This window comes from Brachionichthys hirsutus, chromosome 22, assembly GCF_040956055.1.
Source record: "Brachionichthys hirsutus isolate HB-005 chromosome 22, CSIRO-AGI_Bhir_v1, whole genome shotgun sequence".
NCBI classification, from domain to species: Eukaryota; Metazoa; Chordata; class Actinopteri; order Lophiiformes; family Brachionichthyidae; genus Brachionichthys; species Brachionichthys hirsutus.
The window spans coordinates 7,902,977-7,927,243 of NC_090918.1; the positions used below are offsets into that span (position 1 = coordinate 7,902,977).

General features: G+C 43.6%; 1 protein-coding gene across 1 annotated transcript in view; it reads left to right on the forward strand.

The window, feature by feature from the left end:
- Window positions 1-3,142: 3,142 nt before the first annotated feature.
- Window positions 3,143-24,267, forward strand: part of LOC137910981 (voltage-dependent calcium channel subunit alpha-2/delta-1-like) — a 44,284-nt gene continuing 23,159 nt past the window's right edge. Inside the window, exons 1-6 of the mRNA XM_068755403.1 lie at window positions 3,143-3,241; window positions 10,621-10,702; window positions 11,811-11,927; window positions 17,937-17,996; window positions 19,502-19,537; window positions 20,120-20,255. Of these exons, the coding sequence (XP_068611504.1) occupies window positions 3,162-3,241; window positions 10,621-10,702; window positions 11,811-11,927; window positions 17,937-17,996; window positions 19,502-19,537; window positions 20,120-20,255 (511 nt within the window). The 5' untranslated portion in view covers window positions 3,143-3,161. The remainder of the gene's footprint in view (window positions 3,242-10,620; window positions 10,703-11,810; window positions 11,928-17,936; window positions 17,997-19,501; window positions 19,538-20,119; window positions 20,256-24,267) is intronic.

The following is a 24,267-nucleotide window of genomic DNA, read 5'->3' on the forward strand; positions in this document are numbered from 1 at the left end:
CATAGAGGTAGAGATCATTACATTTTGGCACAGCGCATTTGGGGCAGAACGTACATTCGGTGAAGCAAAGGCCTTGCATCCCTTCAACCCACTGCAACATAAAGTAGCCTATATAATGACCACACTGATATGCACGAAAGAAATAACTATATTTAGCAGAAGGGCAGCAAGGGAATGAATTGAACCAGGCAGCCAAGACAGTTCATGTCCAATCACCTCGGATTCCGCCTGGAGCCTATACTTCCTGTCACTGGATTCCTGTTTCACCCAAAGGCCCTCCTTTGCCAGTCCATAACTTTTCCTCCTGACAGAATAGCTTTCACTAGTATTAATGTGATCAGTCAGCGCGCAGAGAGGGCCGAGGCCGCCCGTGTCCTGGATCAGACATCATATCACACACACACGGTTGCTATCTGTGGCTAAACAAGACACACAAAGGAGGATACTCTAGTACTGGAATCCAGCAGCACCACACAGAAATGTCTCCACAATCTTTATATTCACTACAGTTTATAATATTACTACTATCCTATTGCATTCTTCATGCTAAGCTAGGTAAATGGATGCTGGGTAAATTTTCCAAAATGTTGTGATTGCTGTTTTTATAATTATCTCTTATATACATTTATTTTATAATAATGTGTATTTTCTTTTCTTCCACAATGAACAATATTTCCTGAGAACAAGTGGATTTGCCAAAGAACACTGCAATTGGCATCAGCTTGAGCTCAGTCTTTGCCAAGAAGGCGTTCCACAAAGGGAGATTCTGATTAAACTTTAAACTTGGAGATTTAAATTTCTTGCCAGGGTAACATGCTTCCCACTGCAGAAGTACTAAATGAATTGTGCTTAGAAGCCTATTGGGGGGTTGTATAATATCAGAATTTTTGCACAAGTGCAGTTTCTTGATTTTGCTTCCTTGTGAAAGCTCAGCTGTATGTGCACAACTAGTTTTTTTTGCAAGATGCTCTGCTTCTCAGAGTGGAGCGTGATTTGACAGACGCTTCATCGGATTCAGGAAACTGAACATTAAACCATAAAAACATAGAGTTGGCAAAAACAACGCTATACTTTATGCCTTCTTCTCTTGACTTTAAAGTTGCATTTGATGTGAAAGTCGCCACGGGTGCATTTCTTATTAGAATAAAATGTAAAAGCCTTTGCCCTCCAAATGTGTTTTAATGAGCTTCTGCATTTTTAGTAAATTAATTCTTTTTTATTTAGCACTTCTTCCTCTTCTCTGCTCTCATGTTAGGAAAGAGAGTTTTGGGAGAACTTCTGATTGTAAACAGCCAAACGGGAGGAGGTTTACTTTGCATTTTTTAAACTAAAAGACTAATCTTTACTTCCACAGCAGATTTGTAAATCGATGGTTTGGACTCTTGTCTTGTGAACAGACATGTGTGCGCTCAGTGGTCGGGGAAAACAACAGCCCAGTGGTTCGGTTGTGAGGAGTCGGCAAATGGGTTGCTAGGCGACAGCAGCCAGGCAATTCCCTGGACAGGTGGGTTGGGTGGGGGGGGCTGTTGATAGAGGCTACACCTGCACACACACACACTCAGATTCAAACCTTGCCCTTACAGCCCCCCCCCCCCCCACACACACACACACACTGCCATTCTCTGTTACACACAACATGCAAATGTGAGCTTGATATCAGGAGAACCACAGCGCTCAGTGACAAATCTCCATTTTAAAAAATCCGGTGATGGACCTGGTTCTCAGACAGAAACAACATGTTTCGCCACAGTGAAAAAGGAACAGGCTGCTATTTGCACAATAAATCTCTTTTTGTGGTTCAAATACTCTCGAATGAGAACATTCGGTCGATCCTTTGATGTAAATTCATTGCAAACGTTCACCTTTTAACACAAAGACAATGACTCAAGAAGAATAACTTTGGGGTTCTATCATAAGAGCAGAGCTCTGAGGAAATTAGTCAGAGATTCATTTTGTATACGACAATGGCCATGGCAGAGAAAACTCATTACTAAACACTGTCTGCCCTTCTGGTATTTACCTTGCTGATTGTCCCAGCCAAGGGAAATGTCACTTCATATTAAGTTTGCCACAGCCCTTGGAGCAAGTGGAATCTATTATCAAATTTCTGCATGAGTTTTTGCGCTGCAGTTCTGGACATTAAATTAATCCTTATGATGATGATATACATAATAAAACAGCAAACATTTATTAGATTAGAGTGATGATTTGGTGGACTGTAGACATAATGATGGCCTAAAAGCGCATTCAGCAGCATTCGTTGCTTGTTATCATCATCCTCAAGGATCCAAGGGGAGGAAGTCTTCTTTATTCTTTGGAGAATGGAGCTCAAATTGGGTTGTAAATCTCCGCTACAGTTTAATAAATCGTTTTATAAACTTTTGTTCTGCAAGAATTTCGACTTTATTCCTGCATGTATTTGCATCAGCTGATTGTTTGTTGATTATCATGCAGGGGAGAGTCGTGCCCGATGAAATGTGCAGACAGACGACAGGATGGTTTTGGGTGGTGTTTGTGCCAAATGCTTGAGCCCAAAGACTAAAAACCCACGCACTTCACAACTGTCCTTTGACCTGGAAGTAAATCTCATGGAGTTTCGTTTTCCAACTTTTGTCAAGATTCTCACAGCAATATTCGTCTAAATAAACAGACCGGGACAGAAATCCGTTCAAACAAACATCAAATTTAAATACAAAAAATAATTGAAATGCCCTTATTTTTAACCAATTTCCTTGTATTCAACAGCGCAAACTTATTGCATGACGTTGAAGAAGCTCTGTTTTTTCCAGTGCGCGCCGCGGCGCGGACTGGCACGGCTCTCCCGGCCGGGCTGGAGATCTGAGTGCGCCCTCCCCTTTTCTCCTTTTATTTTTTGACACACGCCGCAGATCCGCTCTAATATCCTATCACAGTTGGAGACACACTTGCACACTCACGACTAAACAAAAAAAAAAAAAGCACGCTCCCCAACTCCACTGGTGGGGGTGAGGGGGGGGGGCACATAGATACAAGATGAGATTTGTTTCCAAACGCGCACCGATGGCGCTGTGAGGCGCTTGCCTGAGAAGTACGCACGACGCTGGTGGATTTGTCAACCTTTTTTTTTTTTCTTCCCCTGCTCGGATCTCGGTTTTGGGGGGGGGGGGGAATTGAGCCAAGCTATGGATTACCCAGTCTTCCTACTTTTACTCCTGTCAACCATCTCGTCTTTGTCGGCCGAACAGTTCCCAACAGCGCAGATGTGAGTACAGCTTCAGTCAGAAAGAACAGCCTGTTGGCTCCAGAGAGGTCGAGGATGGATCAGCTGTGGCGCTGGAATGACAGTTTGTGCGTTTCGCAGTCCAAATCAATTTACCAGGTGGAAATGCAGAAATATATATGAAGCAGCATTAAAGATAAATAAACGTGATATTGTTTATATCTTTAAGAAGTTTTTATTTATTTATGTATCCTTTTTCAGATGCGTTTCATTGCAGTTGGTGGAAGCAGAAAGTGCCTTTCTATTTTCATATTTCATATTGATGATGATTGCACATTACTTGGGGGGGGGGGGGGGGGGCGTATAACTTTACCTCGTGAAACATGAGCTCTAAAACTGCTTTCCTGTTGTTGCCAGCTTGCAGCACAGTGACGGGATGGGGGGGCATGAATCGGCCCTGAATGTCATGTTGCCAAAACTTTTCCTGAACCACAACAACAACAGTTTATAGCTGCAGGAGGTTAGATGAGCATAGACGTGATGTCTATGCCCCCCCCCCCACACATGCATATAGATGAAATCACTTTAATGGTGGTTTGTGTAATCTTTCAAGCACAAATGGACAAAATAATCGGAATATATGGTCATTTTTAAAAACCTGCTTTTAACACACTCATTTATTAACTGGAAAAATAATTGGGGGTAAAACATTTTTGAGCCTCTCTGCTAAAATGAACCTCTGTTGAATGCTACACTGATTAATTTTTTTTTTTTTTTTTTTAAATACACAGTCCCAGAAATATAATTCCTAAATTAAACCAACACGTAGGTGGGCGCTGCTGCACCTCACACTCTAATCAACAGGTTTACGGGTATTCCAGATGGTTCTAAGAAGGAAGTAGGGCCGAATGCTTTTGAATGCAGCCCAAGTTTTGTTCCCAGTGAGTGATGATGAGCCACGATGGCACTCAGCCTAATGGCTGAGTACAATGATGTCAGACTCGCAGAGTGACCTGCCCACTCCCAATATTTCATGGGCACTTAAGTGGATTGATTTGCGGGTTGTGTACATGATACACACACACACACACACACAGGCTGAACTATCTTCAGACCCACTTCCACTGGCGTGGTTGACTTTCCGAGTAGACATGTTATGTCGGCAGGAATAGCGGTAATGGCGTTTACAAATTCGGCAGACAATGTTCATTCTTTGTCACAAGGGCAAGAAAGAAGAAACTGAAATAGTGTTTGTTTTCACATTGATGTCTGAGTCATTCCTGATAATGACAACTTCCTTCTCTGGAGGACAAACCCAAGCAAGACATCCTCCCATCCCCGCTAAGCCCCAGTGTTTAAACCCAGATGATCTTCCTCTCGGTGACCTCTTGGCCTGTGATGGTGATCTTGAGTGACAAGTCTCAAGTTGACTCCCGAAGGTGAAAGTCGCAGATAAATTAGAAGGGCTGGGCTGACCCATGTTCTCCTCCAGGAAAGCAAAGGTCTTCAGTAGGTCGGTGTTCTCTGATTAAAAACAGACAGTGTGTGCCTCGTCCTTTCTGTCTGTCCTGCCCACCTCCCCGTCTCACGGCTCCATGTGTGATTGCATCTCTGGGCTCCAGCTCTAGCCTCACATGCCAGCATCTGTCTGCTCCATCCCGCCATCCCTTCTCATTCTCTTCCTCAGCACGTTCCCTTTCAGTCATGTTCGTTCTCCGTCCGTCTCCACTTCTGTCCGGCTCCCGATGTATCTCTTTATCGCTCCCTCTCTTCTTTTCTTTGCCGCCTGGAGGCGGATGATTAACATCATTGAATCTGAAATGCAAAGTCGGATCTGGAGATCCGGGGAGACGGGCGGAAAAGATAGAGATGGAGAGACAGGAAGAAAGTCCAGACTTCTTGGCCTCCTTCTTCACATATATTATTTCCTTAGATGCTTTTTTGCCGCATGAAATCGACATGCATGCTTCCCTGAATTTTCACCACCACACTCAAACACCAAAGCGATCTTTGACAGTGCCGGTGTGTGGAATTCATCCATCCAGCCCAACACAGGGTCATATGCTTCTTTCTTGGCTTTGGCCTGAGCCATCCTCGCATTTTCCATATTTCCCGTCACCCTCTGCTCCACTTACTTGCTTTTTATTTTAGGCTAACTAGATTTCATGCTCAACCAGCTAAAGAGCTGCACTTCTCGCGTTTGCAGCCTCGTCTCTGGCGATCAGCGGGCATAATATGACAAGGCGCTTCATCCGACCGAAACCACACATGGGTTGTAAGCATGTGGGGATGGTGTAAAAGCATCTCTGCTATGCGTACTAAACGAGCAGGTTCCAGACTTGGTGAGAAAACGATGCATTACAGATTTACGTGAACTTAAATAAATCATACGAGTAGTTCTTAATCATCTATTGTTTGCCTCAAAATGTCACGATAAGATATACTGTCGCGACCCCTTGTTTACGTTTTCCTCTCGGGGAAAGAAAAGCCCCTACCCCTCTGTGAAAAGAACATTTGGGAGTAACAAAGCAACCCTGGGGCTGTATTACTTCCCCACAGTCTTTTGGCAAATAGAATACCCCAAGAATTTTCCATTGCAGAGTTTCCCAGGCAATCTGGGGAACAGCTAACAGCTGTTCAGTTGAGAGGCCTGTCCAATACAGGAAGTACGTCTGCATGCATAAAGCACAGGCTGTGCCATAAGTCGGGCACGTGCTTGGAGCTTGATCCTTTAAAAAACTTTTAGTAAAATCTTACATGGCATTAAGAGATAGCACAAGCTAATCAATAGTAACGAGCCACCTGATCAGAACCACACGCCCGAGTGGAGCTGGATGTGTTTAAAGCATCTCCAGTGAGACGTCGCAAGTCCATTGATGGATAATACTTTTGAAAGTGAGAGAAATATGGCTCCACGGTGACCTGTGGTAACCTCTCTCTGGAGCAGCGTAATGGAGCTGTATCCGAGCGGACTGCCAGGCGACACTGGATTGTGCACACCACTGCGCTGCCGCACGGCGTGCGTGGGAGGATCTGCACAGCACTGCAGCAGCAGTAGCTTCTGAAGCCCTCTGGATTGATTTTAATTGGATGGTTTGGCCACGGGGGGGGGGGGGGCACGCACCAATTTCTCTATTCAAATGCATCATCTCAGTGTTTTTCATGGAATGAGCATGACTTGCCATTCATGCTCACTCACACAGTTTGTTCAAAAAGGTGTGAAGGTGGCAGGGATGGGACGATTTCGTCATTTGAGCAGCGTGGAAAATGACATGTAACAGAGAGGCAGACAGCTGGAGGGATGAAGGAGGAGGAAAACAGTCACATTTACTTTTGAGCCTCTTCACCGAAGGCGTGTCTTTGGGGAAATCCTCAGAGTTGTGCTTGAATCTGCCCCCGAGCCATTGCTCTGAAGCGAGTCCAAACACTTGCAGACGTCACAGCAAATTCTGTTTCCTCTGGTTTAATGTGTCGGGACACCTGCTGGGTGAGGTGATACAATTGGGAGCTGCTACTTCTGTCAGGACGTACATGCTGCATGGGCAAGGGGTGAGGCGAGTCAGTCCCTGCGAGAGGTGTGAGGCCAACGCACGAGGGTAGGAAGGGAATGTGACACGCTCTTCTCCCGTGGAGGTTTCCGTTTTCCGGTTGGACGGGTTCAAAGTAGATCTTAGAAACCAAATGTGAACGTACCTGAACATTTCAAATACCTCTTTACGCTATTTAGCTGAGATGGAAATGTTTTTTGACGCTTATTTGTTCATCTTTTACATAATAAATCACCACAACGAGCACAAGTCCATATGAACCCCCCCCCCCATAATTGACAAGTTCAATTGGCCCCTTTTGAAACAGCTTCCTGTAATGGACACCTACTCCATCAGCGTTTGACTCCTTATCAGCGCTACCCCATCGTTTTGGTAATGATCTCACACACTGTCTGGTCAGCTCTTCCACGGCTGTAACACAACCTAACATAAGTGCTTGATGGAACAAGACTTTACTTGAACACAGCTCTTCTGATCCAGCCCGGGGGAGGGGGGGGGATTGTAAAATGCAGAGAGGAAGGCAGTAGCAGGGAGCCAGAAACATTGCCGGGGAAGATAAGGACTCGATTATGGTGTTGATGACCAGAATATTGGAGAAGATGTCGCTTGTCTCCGTTTGTGTGTGTGTGTGTGGGGGGGGGGGGGGTTGACTTCTGAAGCAATATTGACAGAAAATGGCATTCGATTGGGAATAAATAAGGCCATTAAATATGTGGACTATGTGCGATGTAAATGACTTGAGGAGGCGGAGTTTGGATTTGCCTTCCTTAAACAGATTGTTGGGTAAGAGCAGGAAAAACTAGAAAGAGAAAAGAGAAGGGAAGGTCATAAAGGAGAAGATGAAAACGGAAGTCTTCCACAAAGCTAATTCATTAGCTGTCTTCCAGTGGCTCAGTTGCGTCCATGATGTCATCGCTGTCTGTGTGTGTGTGTGTGTGCCCTCTCTGCTTTATGCATGAATGTCGGCCTTTTCTCTTCCTAAGAACGGATTAGAAACCCAAATTACACCTATCAGACGAGGATTAACTTTATGATATACTCGAGCCACCTAGTGAATGAATGATTCTTGCTTGCTTGAGAAAAAAAAACGAGACAATTACATTTGTACATTAATGTCATCTTTTCAGCACTGGGTCCTCATATCAGATGATCTGTTTGTCTAAACTCCAACCGAGTGTGTCTCCAACTCTCTTTAAGTCAGTGAATCAGTGATGATCTGTCCAGCATGCAGCCTGAGTCACTGCTGCAAACATGTTTAGATGGAGCCACTTTATTTCCCGATGGCTTCGCACCTGTTTGCCCACAGCCAGACTTTTTATGCACATTTTTGCCATTTGACAGATATTTCCCACATTACAGAATGGCCTTTCTTTAAAGCGCTGACTTTATTTCATATTGAAGCCATATTTGCTGGAGCCATTCAAAATGCAAGCCTCTCTGCTGCTGCAATATAAAGTGATTCCTCCCGATCCTCAGATAGAAAGTTCTAATAGTCGATTGTACCACCCCAATGACTAAGAGACCATATTATCTGATCTTATTGATGTAATTGCAATGGCGACGTTCACAACTTCCTGTTCATTTCATGCAATGAACAATGGAGTGGGAGACTGAACGCCATCCAGTCCCAAATGATTTCCTGATCATGTTTAATTTTCCGCCGGCACAGTTCCCGTCAACTAAATGCTGGTAAACTTTGGTTAACTTTTTCATCCGGTTTCATCAGATAAATAGTTCCTCAAGGTTGGAATAACAGGAGTTTAAAATATAGTCAGGAGTAAAGGAACATAAAGAACATTTTAGCACCGATAATGCTATTTCTTGAGTGAGAGAAATAATGCGGCATTTCAATATAGCAGCGACCACGTGAGAAACAGATCATTTGCACGATACGCTTATGCAACGTGAGGCTGAATTTTCTATATTTAATCGTTATGTTAAAAACTAATTAGCCCCAATTGTTCGAGTTGGAACAACCGCCCGGTCCCATGATAGTAGTGATTCAATGGGACAAGTGTGCGAGGAAGGAGGCCTGCAATGCCGGCAGGTCTCTCACTTGGCTGAGCTTCACATGGCTCCACTCATTTCCAGCCTTGCAGTCTAATTGCTGTATCCAAGTGGCTCTGCATGGCTCACCAGCCATTTTGGAGGCTTCAGTTTCCCCAAGCAAAGGGGGGGACGGACGGACGGACAGAATAAGAACTGAGCATGGGAGGCGATGAAGTTAATGAACCTTCTTTCTGTAGAACATGAACATCCACCCACACCTAACACCTGTTGTAATGATTCACTAATTAAGTTTTGCAGTGCATTAGTCATCGTATGTAATGATCAATGAAACAGGAAGTCACGTTGTAAGAGATTAAGAGTATGTATTATGCATGACCTGGTTAGAAATAGGGGTGAAAAGAGCACTGCGCTTCTCTATTTCCTCTCAGCTGTCTCCGACGAGGCTAAATATACCGTATGGCTGCTATGCTACGAATTTACAGTGTTAGCCAACCATGCTCACGTTTAAAAATAAGATAACATATGCAATGGCTTCATATGTCAGTGCCCCCCCCCCCTGCGGTTAGAGGTAAGAGGTTAGTTCACACCGTCGGGGCAGAATGGGTGATTTTCTTTATGGATTATGTCATGTATTTTTTTTTATTGGCTGTTGTAAAGGAGCTGAGGCGTTGCAGGTGTACTTGCAGCGTGTTCCCAGGTTTACACGGTTTGTGTAATAGAGCGAGTTTTTTTTTTGTTTGTCTTAAACCAGTGTTAGTTCATAAACTTAAAACTTTATGTTTAGAGTCTATAGCTAAGCTGCTTTCTCTAAAAACTACTGTATAAACTTACATCAAAGAGCAAATTGATGCAAAGGTTATCTAAAGCAAGCTAATTGCATTGCATTTGGGAAATAAATAGCTGTGCAGTGCATGTAGTGTATTCTGCCCGGCTCGTGTTGCTCCTGCTGAGTGAAGAGATTCATTGGTGTTTTGACAGCGAGGGGCTTCAGAGGGGGATATAGTTTCACCTCATTCAAAACTCATCTACTTGTACCCATAACCTGGAAGTAACTGAATGTGAGAGATGCCGTTAAAGTTAGGGTAGTGCCTTTAAACTTTAAGGGAGGTCAGACAGGTGGAATCGTGTCGTGGTCTCCTGCGTTATCGGCTTCTCTGACGCTGTACTTCCATTTCTTGCAGCGTGGGCGTGGCCGCGGGAGAGTTGGCTGAACACCTGGAGACACACCTGCGAGTCGTTTGCCACTCAGAAAAGTTTGCTACTTAAAGCCTAACCAGATGCTGGGATTCGTCTCGCTGCTAACTTGTGTGTGTTTCTCCGGTGTGTTTTTGCCTTCTCTTCCACGGCCGAAAGATTTATATACAGTGTTTTTATATATTTATATACATGTGTAGAGTTTAGCATTGTGTTTTCGGGGACCTCAGCCAGTCCAAGCCTTAGTTCTTTTCCATAGTGGGTTTGCGTTTTCTGATTTGTTATGCTGTCTTTTCCTTCCCAACGTACTGTATATGAGTAAACTTTTTCTTTTTGAATTTTTATTCGTGCCTCTGTCTCCGCATTCTGGGGTCCACCAGCTTGATCAATACATCCCGTGATAAATAGGCTACTGTTAGCAGCAATGCTAAGGTTTTTTTTTTTAATGCGACAGTTTTTACCCAAGTAAAAAAATCTCAAATGTGCTAATAAAGTGATTAAAAAGATTACAGACAAACATTCATATGGCGTTTTCATGTATTGCGTAATATGCCGTATATCATGTGACTATCTTGGCTAAATTCAAGCTGACAACGGTCAGAGGGGCTCTCCGTTAGTCCGAGAGGTTCGTCTGGCTAACTGATGGATTTTTTTTTTTTGCGTCCTCAGAATAAAGGAATGGGTGGACCAGATGCAAAATGAGTTGATCTCGTTAACAGACGCAGCCAGTGGTATCCAGCACCTTGTACAGGTAAGCATGACAGTCCTACACAACCACACTCTGATTGTAGCTGATATTCAAACCTACAACCCAAGTAAAATTGAAATTTTCACTTTTTGTAGAATGATTTTATTTCATAGCTGCTGTGTACCTTTTTCATTGGACTGTCTTTTTCTGGGTAATTTCCATTCAGATCAAATGGGTGAGAAAGCGGAACACCGTTTTATTTGAATGTGACTTTAAATAAAAGGCGTTCCAAAAATTGATTTCCTGTACGATGAAATCAGCAGGCGCAATCCATCACCAGTATCTCCTCATCGCACATAACACTGCATCATTTTGTTCCGCCAGACTAATGTAGACCCTCAGAAAAGGAACTGGAACGTCAGCCCATCTCCCATCTTGAATAAATCATCCACAGAAATCCTTAAAACCCGTTTCTTTGAGATGTTATTGCACAACTCTTGCAGAAATTGAATATGAAAAATGTTATGCATTTTCTATTTTGAGATGGTCATTCTATGCCTTTGGTGATGCTCACGTTAAAAAATGAATACAGGCAACAGCACAGTGTAAAGGGGAGCGTTATGCGGCTTAAATTTCAGCTACATGTGTAAAGATCTTAATAGCCTATGCAGCTCATTCTGTGAGTATTTTAGTGGTACAAACCATTTGTGCAGATGGAGGAGCAATTCCAAGGAAGTAATAAAACGACTCCTCTTTATGTTGCTCTCGCAAGAAAGCAGTCTGACACATGAAGGATGAAGACAAATACATGCCCCCACCTCGGTTTGGTGATTTGAATGTCGGACAGTGAATCTCCTCTAGGCAGCGAAGTGATCGTCTGTTTGACATTTGTATTTCTCTATCTATATAGCACAGTAAATGATCGTGTTATGTAACCTGAAATAGCAATTTAAAGGTTTTCCTTTTTTAAATATATCATGTCCTCATTGACTCCTACCTTTATGCTACATATTTTTAATCTTCTGAAGGTCATGTTTAATATGTAAAGCCAAACACTGATGCATCTTTAAATAGCCTAAATATTTTGCTACTAATTTAAACTTGACAGTGGAACTGTTTCATGTTAGTTTCTGCTGACCTCCCGACTCCTGCCGTTGTCTCGTTGTCCCAGATATATGGCAAACACAGCCCTCACTTCACAGTGGAGACCAACAATGCGCAGGATCTGGTGGCGACGGCGGCTGGGAATATAGAAAAACTGCTGGCTAATCGATCTGAAGCTCTAAAGGTGAGTGTGTCCTGAGACGAGATGACCTCGCTGCTGAGAAGTTTGGTTATTGCTTCTTCTTATCGACTTAATCCTTCAAATTGTGATTGTGCTTATAGGAGTAAAGAACCGATTCAAATCCTAGTCTGTGTGTGAGATCAGGTTTAGTGTCTCTCCGAGCGCAGAGCCAGAGGACATGCGTCGAAACGGTCTGCTTGTCCTCATTTCATGTCAGAAAAAGGCAGTGGAGCACAGCCACCGCTTCAGGCTGACGCAAGGCACTGATGCAATATAAGCAGACATCCTCCAGAGAGCTGATTTAATTCAACGTTACCAGTCGGAGTTACTGCATGCAAAGAAAAAAAAGAAAAATAGTTTTGACGTGTCACTTTTCAATATGGAGAATAAAATGCTACTTTCAACTTTCAGGAATTATTGGTCGTTCGTCTGAAGTACGAAGGCCGGATGCTCTTATTTTGTAGTAGCCAGTCCTGTGGACAAGCGACTCCGGGGGAGATACAACTATTCATTTTGCATGACAATGACAACTGCTGTCAGAAACTCCAGCCGGCGCTTGGACTGGGCGCTGCTTTGACTTGAGATGAGGCGCTTTCTCTTTCTTACATCTAGTGACACACAGTGTCATTTGCCTCGCCTTGATTTGAACAGAAAAGCACCTGACCGACTGAATTGGGATCCCTGGATGGTTTCCAACCTCAATCAATCTGCTTCGGGGAGCCAGAAAATATCCAATTAAAGCCAGACAGCCTGTTGCTATGGTTACATTCTCATTGATTACCTCATCAATCCAACGGAGCATTTCTTTTCTCTCTCAATGCAAGAATTGCTCTGCGATCAGGAACAATTAGCTTCGTTACGTTGCGCTGCTGGCTCGCTCGGTGAATGAACAATGGAGACCATCGACTACAGTTTCTTCCGTTCCTCCCTTTTGCCTGCAGCATATGTTTGACTCACCTGTGGGAGTTGAGAACAGCTGAGTCATTTAAGTTGTTGAAAGTTTGAAACGAGCAAAGGATGCCGTCTGAAGTCATTCCTAAGCGAAACGCCACTTGATGCTTTGTTCTCTCTGAATTTGCTTTCAGACCGGAAACTGGCATTCTGCGTAATGAAGTGGAGTTGAGCCAGCTTCATGGTGATCAATTGAAAACATAAGGGATCGTAAATAGCTACTGTGTCCACTTAGCTGAATTGTGAATTGAAAAAATACAGCTGCGGTTTAATGTTCTTGATCTGACTTGCGTAAATCTAAAATTTCTCAGCGCTGGTTTTCCTTCAGTGTATAAAGTGACTTTCCACCGTCATCACACTTGGTCTTTTATTTCATCTCATCATCTCTATCGTCCCTTTCTTTTATCCCCTGCCTGTTTCATCCTCCTGTCGGTGTCTCATCCCAGCCTGGTTATACACACACACACCATGTGAGTGAGCCATTGTGTAAGAAGTTATAGCTTCCTGTCTAAGAGAAGAGGATGCGCTGGATGGCCTGGTGTGTGTATGAGGGGAGAAATGATGAGTAGAGGGAGAGTGGTAAGAAGTCCATCAGTGCACTACGCCACACTTCCCTCGAGGCAGTGCACGAAGGACGATAGCCCATTACAGATCTCCTATCCATTACGATCTTCACCTCCTTAGATGTACAAATATCAACAGGCTGCACACTCTTCTTTTTCATGCGGCTGCTTCGGCATGTAAAACCAGGCTCGGCTTCCAGATGCATCGCTGATTTCTAGCTGCTTTTTTTTTTTTTTCTTTACCTCAGATAAGCCCCCTTCTAATTCAGTAACTAATAATTTTAGTTTTTCAGAGGGCAGCTGAGACTCAACTTGGCCAGAACACCCTTTCCCTTAACCTCAACAATACTGTCGCTCTTCGTTCCCTTTTTCTTTTTTCACACCTTTTCTTCCTTTGTGCCCTCTAAATTTCTCTTTCCTCTCCTTTTGTGCATGGCGCACGGATGCAACAGGTTTCCATGACACCGGGGTCACTAAGCAACCTAAATATAACAGGTTCTTGGGTCCCAAAAATGAATCGCTGTCCTTCCTACAAGTCCCTTCAACCATATGACATGATAGAAAACACAGCATCGCCCCTCTGGTCGCATTCGTGTTCACCGAAGCCTCTGAAAACGACGCTGGTGAGAGCGTGAGTTCTTGAATACAGCCCTGTTGAACACTGCGTTCTGTAGTGATGCGTAATTACAGAGAAGTCACCGATCTGCAGTGTCTGGAAGTGCATTATTAAACCAACACTTGATGTCATACTGTGAGCTATTAGACTGTGATGTTCAAGCCCAAATCACAGTGTAGGCTCACACACACTCATTAGGCTCACGCCTAAGAACCTTCTTTTATTGAGCTTTACAACAAAGTGGAAACATTTTCCGCTGTGCAGTTTCACATGAAAGCATATCTGCTTGTATTTAAATGACATCCACGACCTCAACTCGCAGTCTATTCCCAACGTTTTTCTGAAGTGTGGCCGTTATGATGTCCTCTTCCCAGCATGCGTCGTATCAAAATGGCATGGAGATTTATTGTCTTCAATTTGCTGAGTAAACAACATGCGTTTCCCACTGAGCAGTTATTATTGCCAGGTAATTTATGATCGCGGCGCCTCGCGCTGCACCGGAGCCCTGTGCGAGGCTAACTTTTTTTGCAGAGTGATATAATGCCCTTCAACTGTATGGGAGACATTGAAATATTACCCACTTCAGTCAGTCAAATTGCAGAGCGCTGTTGAGATCGAAAGGCACTACAGTTGTTACTTGTGGAGCTCATTTTTAATTATGTATAAGGTGGGATTGGCGCGTATTTATGGAACACAGAGTGCAAAAAAAGTTATTCTTCAGGGACACATGGACTGATCGCCAACGAGATTGCGTCTGATACACACACGGCTATATTTATGTATTTACTTATTTAGGTTTCTTGAATTGGCATTAACACTATCCTTCTGTTGAGTCAGATTTGGCTAAAGTCTTAGGAGCAGCTCACAAAACTTACCTGTTAACTAAATATACACATCTGTCACTGTCACCAAAAATCCATTCCTATCTGACAGTTATAATGTTAAAGAGAGTGTTGACTGTCTGATTCTGGCTGCCGGTGGTTCATTATTCACCACTTCCTGGTGTGTGTCATGCTGCTTTTTTCGGCCCAGCTGCCTCTCTCTCTCTCTCTCGGCGTCTTCTGGGCTCCGGCTCTGTTTGTCTTCTCTGTTTTCCTACATGTAACTTATCAGGTGTGCAGTAAATGCATACAGAACTGGCGCGTGCATTTCTGCTGCTCCCTGCCACACGGCGGCATCGACGTCAGCAGCTGTGTTACGGGACAAATAGATGGCGATGCACAAAAAATTTTTTTTTTGGTTGACTATTTTCTATCTTTTTAGAATATTATTTTTTTTGTCCTGAAATACGGCTGATGCCACCAATGTGACGAGAACTAAAACAAAACTGGTGTTGAATGATCCACGACAATAAAGCCGCTGAATGCATCGTTGCCAAACATGTGAGCAAAAGGAGGCAGAAGACAATTTGTCTTCTGATTATTATTATTGGAGTGATCTGAAATCCAAGGCGATGGAAAGCAGCTGGGATTGGGAGTTGCTTCCGTCGGGCTGGTGTGTCGGTACCTCGCGCAGCTGGAAGAGTTTTGCTGCTGCACAGAAGAAGCTGTCAAGCCAGCCTCTAACAAGTCACTTCCTGGAAAGTTAGTGTGCTGCTGTGGTGGGAGGGGGTCCACTTCCTACCTAAAATACCACCTTAGTATAAATTTTGATAAGTTTCATGCACTCTTTGCACTGTTTGCCGTCTTGAGTCTCTCTCTCTCCCCCCTGTTTTTTTTTCTTCCTCACCACTCTCCTCCTGGCTCCCGACAGACTGAGCAGGATAGATCTGACTAAAGTGCTGCCAGTCACAACAGCAGATGCTCATGTTTCCTCTGCTCTCCTGTGCCTCCCTACACATCGGTGAAAATGCAGGTGTGTGTGTAGTATGTCCTGGCAGGACTAGATGCTCTAATCCATCTGCCAGGAATGGGTGTCAGGAAAGCAAACCACACAGAGCGCATTTCATAGTGTGTGTTTTAACTTGATTATCCGTTGTTCTTAGATAGGCAGAGATCAACAGTGTTTTGCAAACACCTGAGGGAGAGGTGCCAATCGGGCTTCTTCCTTCCCACTAAAATTAGCCTTCCCTAGAACCTGAGGTTCTAGGAAAATTGACCAGGGAGGATTTTGACTTTTGAGTTCATACCGTGGCTTTGAGGAATCCGCACATTTGACATCTTTCATTTCTTTTGCAGTACAACCTAATTGTCAGGTTGTGTTAATCTGCGTCTTTCTATGACATCATCACATTCGTTTTCCGATGCGGTGTCTGCACATGTCAAAAAATGCTGGCTGCTTCTTCATTATCGGGCCTCAAGCCACGCACCGTGACCCAGGCGTAGACCGTCTTCGTTATGCCTTCTATAACACGGTAAAGTGCTTTCATGAGTCATTCCATTAGCAAGTTAATATATTTGTCAAGCCTGTTCTAATTATAAGCACTTTCTAGGTTGTTGTTTTTCTGAGCTCTGACTCCGTGGTGACTTTGTGAAATTGTGTCGCCTCCCCGTTTTTCTTGTCGACACTTGACGCCGCTGGGAGTCGAGGACGAGGTGAAACCGTGGCGCAAGATTGGAAAGAGCACATGTGAAAGAGATGGCTACTGGCCTCTGACTGTTTGACTGTTCAACCTGTTGACCTTGGGAATAAAAAAAAAGTAGACTCAATAGATTCTGTGTTGAGAAGGATGGAAGTGAAATGTCAAGGGAACCGTTTCATATGTGGAGAATGTGCCGGGTATGAAAATTTGACTTCCTGTCAAGTCTTGATTTGTCTCCATCAGAAACGGGAAGCCTTTATTGCAAACTTGAATAACACTTTCAAAATGCACTTATTGTAGCAGTCTCTACCAACTGTTTTCTGTTGTGATTTAAACAAAGGACTCTAAAATGCCCGTATCATTCTTCATTCCCTTAATGATGCAGCAGGCTCGACTAGAGGCGCTTTCAGCCCAAATCACCATTGATGGCTTTTGTGACCACAGCGTCGGAATCAGATAAGCAGTTTATTAGATTGGTTGAAGCACATACCCCCAATCCATCTCGGCACAGTTAATGATCTGACGGGAAACCGACGGCAAAGTCCCATTATCTGGCTGAGGCAAACTCTTTTCGCTGCACGCGATGATGCAGTGAGATCCACCTCTGCACTTTAGCCGCAAAGACGCACACGCCATTTCATTTAACTGTGGCTGGGAGGCTACGCCTGATTGGTATCAGATTTATTTATTTTTTATTCCAAAATGTTTGAAATAGAAATGTATGTGTTTGCATCCCAGTTCTCCAAACAGGTGAGTCAGTCGGACTTTGTTTTGTCTGACTCTTTGGCATATTGTTTAATTTCACACGAATTGATTCAATTATTCATCGTTTCAACCCCTTCCTCTGTCTCCTCCTCCTCCTCTTATTTCATAAATTAATTTACTCCTCTGCCTCCATCAGTTTTCTACTCCCTTCTCTTTGACTTGAAACCCAGGAGTAAGCTGGAAGAACCGGATTTGATATTTCCCAGAGGAAATTAATACTGCATCACATTCCAGGGCCAGGTTGAGATTAAAAGATGGTCCTTATTATAAACCCATTAACCTCGTCGTTAGAACCAAATCTTGGAAAAGCTCGACCTGGAGGATGTCTAATTTGAGTGCAACATTTAGTCTGTTCTTTTTTTTTTAGATGCCAGTGATATTTAATTTTCTTCTGCATCCAGATAAATTGGATGATTCTCTAGAGGCCTTATTTGTGGTTTTAATTTTTTTATTAATTGTCTTGGGCCAAACAGAGTGGGGGTCAAAGCTATTATAGTGACGTTAACATTAATGAGGCCTCGGAGGAATAAATCTCCTGTTCTAAATGTTGACAACATATTAACACTGGTCTGACATGCTGTACTCCTGTCTGTCAGAGGCTGGCAAAGGAAGCAGAGAAGTATCAAATGGACCACGTGTGGATGGACGACAGTGAGGTGAGCACGCTCCGATATATTCGTTAACACGGGCCACACAAAAGTCGAGCAGTCGCTCGACCTCGGAAAAGGAACCGGGGTGAGGGGCGCGTTATTCATGATCCAGTACGAGGGTAATAATTAGATGGCAAGTATTGCAATGAGATCAGTGACCCTTTTCATAGTAAAAGTTTATCTGAGAATTACAAAGCATTTGTTTCATCATAAAATTAATTGACGAATGTCCTCATCTCTCCTTTTCAATGACAAAGGCCTCAGTCTTGGCAGTCCTTTAGCTTTAAAATGGCGACTGGCATTGTGTTTGTGTAATGTGGTGGAGGAACTTTAATTAGCCTTTTAAACATCAGCAATGTTTGCCAAACCATGATGACACTTTTCCATTAAATGATCGTTCAGCTTTTTACATGCTGTTGGAAGGGAAGATCCTCACCGGAGATTAATGTGTCCACTGATCTTCAGTGAATTTGATATCCCTTTGGCCCATGATGCCCGATTTAAGGATTTTGTTAATCTTAAGAGGTTTTCTGCAACGCCTGACTTAATTTAGTTGTTTCAGTGGGTAACACCCCCCCCAAAAAAAACGAAAACAAAAAAACAATAACAAACAGAATAAATGAAATGTGCGACTGCTTTGACGAGCCGGATTGCGTAGCTGCAGTGCAAGAAAAGCACTTTCAGGTGAGAATGTATGACTTTCTGGTTCCCAGTGAGTGGAGTGGCAGATTGAATGAGTCATTGGGTTTTTACAAACATCTCTGGTGCATTTTGTGCTTGTGTGCAAATCAGCACATCCGCAATAAACCTTTTTTTTTTCTCACATTTATTTGGATGCACATGTCTCTATGTACGTGTGCTAGAATGCTCGAAATCAACACAGGATTTAACCTCTATTGTGTGCTAATTGTAAAGCTAACTAACATAACGGTTGCAGTGTCAGAAGGAGTCGCGGCTCCGTTTCACATGTTATCCCGTTCAGTGTGCGGCTCCAGAAGCGGGAGGCAGGTGGTGGGAGTCGGTGGTCCGTCTCTGTGACTCCAGGGCAGAGCAGCCAGGCTTGCTCGTTTGCACCATACTAGCTCATGGACTGACGGGAAGCCGAGCCGTGAGGGAGCAAACCAAACGCCACTTCCTTCAGTGATGCTCAGTGTCAAACTCAGACCAACACCCTGCAAAGAACTATAGCAAGATTTATGTTGTTGCGGCGGCTGCAGACGCCAAATTACAAATCTTACGATTCTCGGACAGATTTCCAACTGGAGTCCCAATATTTCTGGAGCTTATTCACACATCTTTGAAGTTTTAATAAGACACCAAGCGGTTGGGGTTTTAATCTCTGTTACGGTGGACACTTTTGGACGATCATTGAACACTTATTTACTGAGTAGAAAATTGTAGCAGTAGCTGGAAATCCTACAATCTCCAACTGCTTGTCCTTTGTGGTTAAATGGGCAACAGGGGTCGCTGGCTGCTCATCTTTCCCTGTTTCTCCTCCGTTTTCTTTGCAGGCGGACAAAATTGTTTACTTCAATGCCAAAGAGGACGTAAGTACAGCTCGATCCCGTTATTCACAAATCCAGTCCGAAATGGGAGAATGTACTTATTTTATTGATCTGTATTTTTATTTAGCAAAGGAATCCAAATGTGTGCATTTAGGCTCCACTCTCTTACGAGTATTCATCAGGCATCGAGCTCCATTAGGCTTCGAACAGCATCTGTCTGCTCTTATAAACAGGGATCCACATCTAACTCCTGTCCACTGTCCAAGTGGGAAGAGCCACACACCCACAGCACACTTGTGTCACTCTGCAATTGACTGACAGCCCCTCAGCTCCCACTTTCTTATCTCTTGATGCCTTGGTTTGTGTGTGACTGCCTAAAATTCAGTTTCCCAGTCATTATCCATTAGGATTGACAGTTTCAGCAAACACTCAACATTGTCACCTCGTCATGCGCAGACATCAAATTAAAAGTGTTTATGGGACAGAAGCTGTACAAACATTTAATAACCCATATTTGGAAACTTATCCCGAATTATGCATTTCCCTCTAGGTTTAATAAAGATATTTTTTCCCAGAAAAAATACTTTCGTGGATTCTTACGAAACTGCCCCCCCCTCTGTGCAGCTTAATCAGACGGAGGAAGCAAAGAGGAAGAATAACCGCTACATCCCGGATGATTTCGAGATGGACCCAGACTTCAAACGGCTCGTCTCGTACAACACCACCGCCGTTCACATCCCGACGGACATATATGAGGGCTGTAAGTTGGATCACACACGTGTGTGTTGAAGCAACGTGCGTATCTTCATATTCCTCTATCTATTATAAATAGTAATACTTCTGCCACCCCCTCTTCATGCCTGTCGCCACTACACTTGTCCAGTATCTAAAGTACTTTCCCGTGATGTGAAGCTCCGCCTTCCAGCGCTGTCTCATTCTAGTCTATTTATAGCCCGGATGCCAACAAGCCGATGGTCAGCACACTCTTTGCCCTCTTGTTGGCCTGTTCACCAGCTGCTCCTTTCCCTCCTGTTCGCTGCTAACTCCTCTGTCCTCTCAGGACAGATGCACTAAATGTCAGGCCTCAATAATGAACGGCCTTTTTTTGGGGGGGGGGGGGGGGGGGGGGGGTGTAGCATTTAGTGGCATGGCAGTAAGTGATGGCATCCAGGTGGATGGTTTCCAATCAAAAAGGGACATTTGTAGTGCACAGGGGATGAATCCTGCCAGAAAGTCTTTGATCTGATTAACAGAATATATTTTAACTGAGGTTTTTATTTTATTATGAACCGTCTCTTTATATGGTCACTGAAGTAGTCGCATCACTCTAAAGTCATAATGTTTTATTGTAGTATATTTATTCTTTATTCTACAGTTTTTTTTCCTGAGTTAAACATTAACCTTTTTTCTGCACTAAATTTTTCTTACAGGTTCACAAACTTACTACTTTGTTAATTAACACGAAATGTAAATCAACTAATAAATTATTGAGACTTAATATGGATCGTGCAACCTGGCAGCATGAAGCAGTTTAAATTAGCCGCCTGCGACATCAATTAGAATCCAGTTATATAAGCTAATTGGATATGAAAAGGGCTGTTCTGATTTATATATATACTTTTGGTACATGAAGTAAATTTGGATCTGAAGTACTATAATTATAGTTAAGCAAGACTTTTAATGATTTTTATTTTACTTTTGTGCATGACCTGAGTATTTGTTTCATTCTTCCACTTCACATGAAGTATTACTGAAGTGCTCGAGGGTACTTTTTCATTACTTGGTAAAGAAGCTCGTACTTTACCAGAAGAATTTTAGTGGCCTCCTTGATATAGAGCATTCAGTATCAATTTCCGTAGTCATCATCACGCTGACTTCTCTAAATGCAGCGGGCTCATCGCATGGCATTACCACCCTTATAGAGCAAAGTGGCTGCTCATGATTTGGACTATAAATGTGCAGAGTGGCGAGCCTCTGGGGCTTCTGACTGTGCAGACGTTTTTGTCATTGCCAAATGGCCAAATGCACTTAGCTATTTTTACAGGCAACAGTTATAATGATGAGAGAGCGGGGGTGGGACGGCGCATCGGTGGAGAGGGTTATTTTTTTATGATTCATCCGTCTATTTTCTCTTTCTTTACCTACAGTACATTCTTCTTTGTTATTCTCTCTCATCTTTTTGCTCTGTGCGTGCTTTTGTTTTAGGTGCTCCTTATTATTATTTTCGGAATAATTTAGTCTTTATTTGGTATCAAAACCTCCATCCAGTGCATTTAATTTAGTGCAGTGGTGCAATGGATATAATTTGACATTAATATTCCCTTTATAGCCTTGTATAGAGGACTATTGAAGTAGCAACGCGTAAGGCATGAATCAGAACCTCACTTACTTTCACTGTCACCTACTGCATTATTATGGGGTGTTTGACCTCCTCTGGAAAGAAGCAAACCTATCCTGGTGTTGGCGCTCCTTCCTTCCCTCTCTCTTTTTCAAAGGATGGGCTGCCACGGTGATGCCGCTCTGGATAGCCAGCGCTGTCAGCGTTGCCATGGCAAAGTGTATCCGATTGTTGGTGTGTGTGAGAGAGGAAGGAGACACAAATGCTTGGACACACCCTGGTCTTGTGTCTCGTTGCATTGAGAAAGGACAGGTAACTTGATTAGAAGGCAGCGCTGGCGTCGTCCTGCTGATGCTGAAGGTCAGATTGAATTGCCACCCATCTCTCTCCTCCTTTCTTTGATTGCCTGGGACTTTCTCCATCTTTTTTACCCATTCTCTGCTCACTCCATCCCTTCACTCTTGACATCCACAGCTTCCCCTCACCCTCCCCTCATCCCTCACGCCACTTTATAAGGGATATTAATAGCAGGGTGTGTGTGGGGACAAATGTGCTACTGACTTTCTCCACCACATTAGTCTCTCTGATTGGAGGTTATTCTCCCCTGCTGATCCAGTGTGGGTGGTCAGCCTGGGATTTACTAGCATGTGTCTGTGCACACACAAGATGAATCGCATATTTGTCTGTGTGTGTGTGTGTTGTCATGTGTGTCACATCGCATGCACGTGCTGTACAGTGCTTGGATCTCATGCTTCTGTATCCGTGTCTTCTCGCTCATTAGGCAGATTGCCACGGACGCAATGAGAGGAGATGAGAGGAGAGTGTCGCGGCCTTGACTGAGTATCTCGGGCTCGTCTGACGCTCGTTTGCATCGATGCTGTGTGGCACCTGTCAGCCCGAGACTCACCAACGCTGTGACTCGCTGAGATGCTTTGACACCGCGTATGCGACCATGTTTGTGTCGGAGTCTCGGCCCCTGTGGCGAAGCTCACAGCGTATGAAATTGTTTAGGGTTTTATTTGCACACTTGTGCTGCTTGATACTCACCCAATTTATTTTTTAGAGCTGGCTGCAAAACTCAAAAGTGTCTTCATTTCCATTCCTCTCCTCACCTGTCTTTCTTTTGCCCTCGCTCCCGTCTGCGTCCTTGCATCAAGTTGGATGCCCTTCCCTTGTGCTCTAATCAGGTGATGGGGATTCACATTTGGGTTTCCCTCCATGCCAGGAATTTTTCTGAGATTGTATTTCGTCTATCCATAAAACCTCCAAGGTTACTTCTATAATGTCACATTGTTTAATTCCTTATAATTGCAGCCGAGTTGAGAAAAAAATTGTGGAAACCTTGCATCTTCGTGATCCAAAACGGGGTGTGAAAAAGTTTGTGTGTGTTGTGTAATTACCTCTGCCAAGGAGGTTGTGTTTCTTTCTGTTTGTCAGTCTTTTAGCAACTTAACTCAAAAGGTTACAGACGGATCATAATGAAATCTTCAAGAAATTTTGAGCGTTACCGGGAACAGATTATTGCATTTTGGTGATGATCCAGAAGAGGCGCAAATCAGGAGTGATTGGCGAGTATCATCGAGTGTAAGGGCCCCTCTACGAACGGTTGCCGGTTCTCATTCAGCCAGCTGATGATGGGGAAGGCCACAGAACATCGCTTGGAACGGCACCGTCCAGCTTTCCATCCTGCCGCCTTCGCCATCATCAGTCACTGCCAGGATCCGTCTTATTTGTCTATGGAAGCTTCTGCATGTCTCACGGGGAATATTAAGTATCTCCCTCCTCATTCTGTTCCCATGTCTTCTTGCCCCATGAAGCGTTTTCTCACTTGTCTTTGCTTGTTACACTTAAAATATGGTATGGTTCACTTGTATCTATGACATGGGGCTGCCAATGTCTTAAAAAAAAGCAGCTAAACATTGACACCATCCCCTTAACCTTTTATTCGGAGACCAGAAACGGGGAAATGCAGTGACATGTTTTAGTAACAAGCAGAATAAACCTGAGTTGTTTACCAAATGTCTCGGAACCATTGAAGCGAGCCGTGGCTGCCTTGCGGTTGTGACCTGTTGGAGGAACAGACATATCATTTGCCTGTTCCCGACATTCTAGTGCTGCGTACTGTTACAGCAACCACACCCCATAATGTAGATTCATGTGTAAATGCCGTACCTGTTCCACGTGGGTTCTGCATGGCATAATTTCAGTTGCAATTGTTTCGTGATAAAAGTGCTCAAAAACATTAAAAGAAAAGTGCAAGTGACTTTACAATTTCTCCCTTTCATTTAATCTCCTTGGTTCTCTCTGTTAATCCATTATGCTGTATCATTTCTGGCTTCTCATTAGAGGGACAACAGGATCTCGCTTCACAAAATTAATTTGTGGAACATTCAAAAATTAATGTCCACTATTTTATAATTCATAGGTTTTCAAG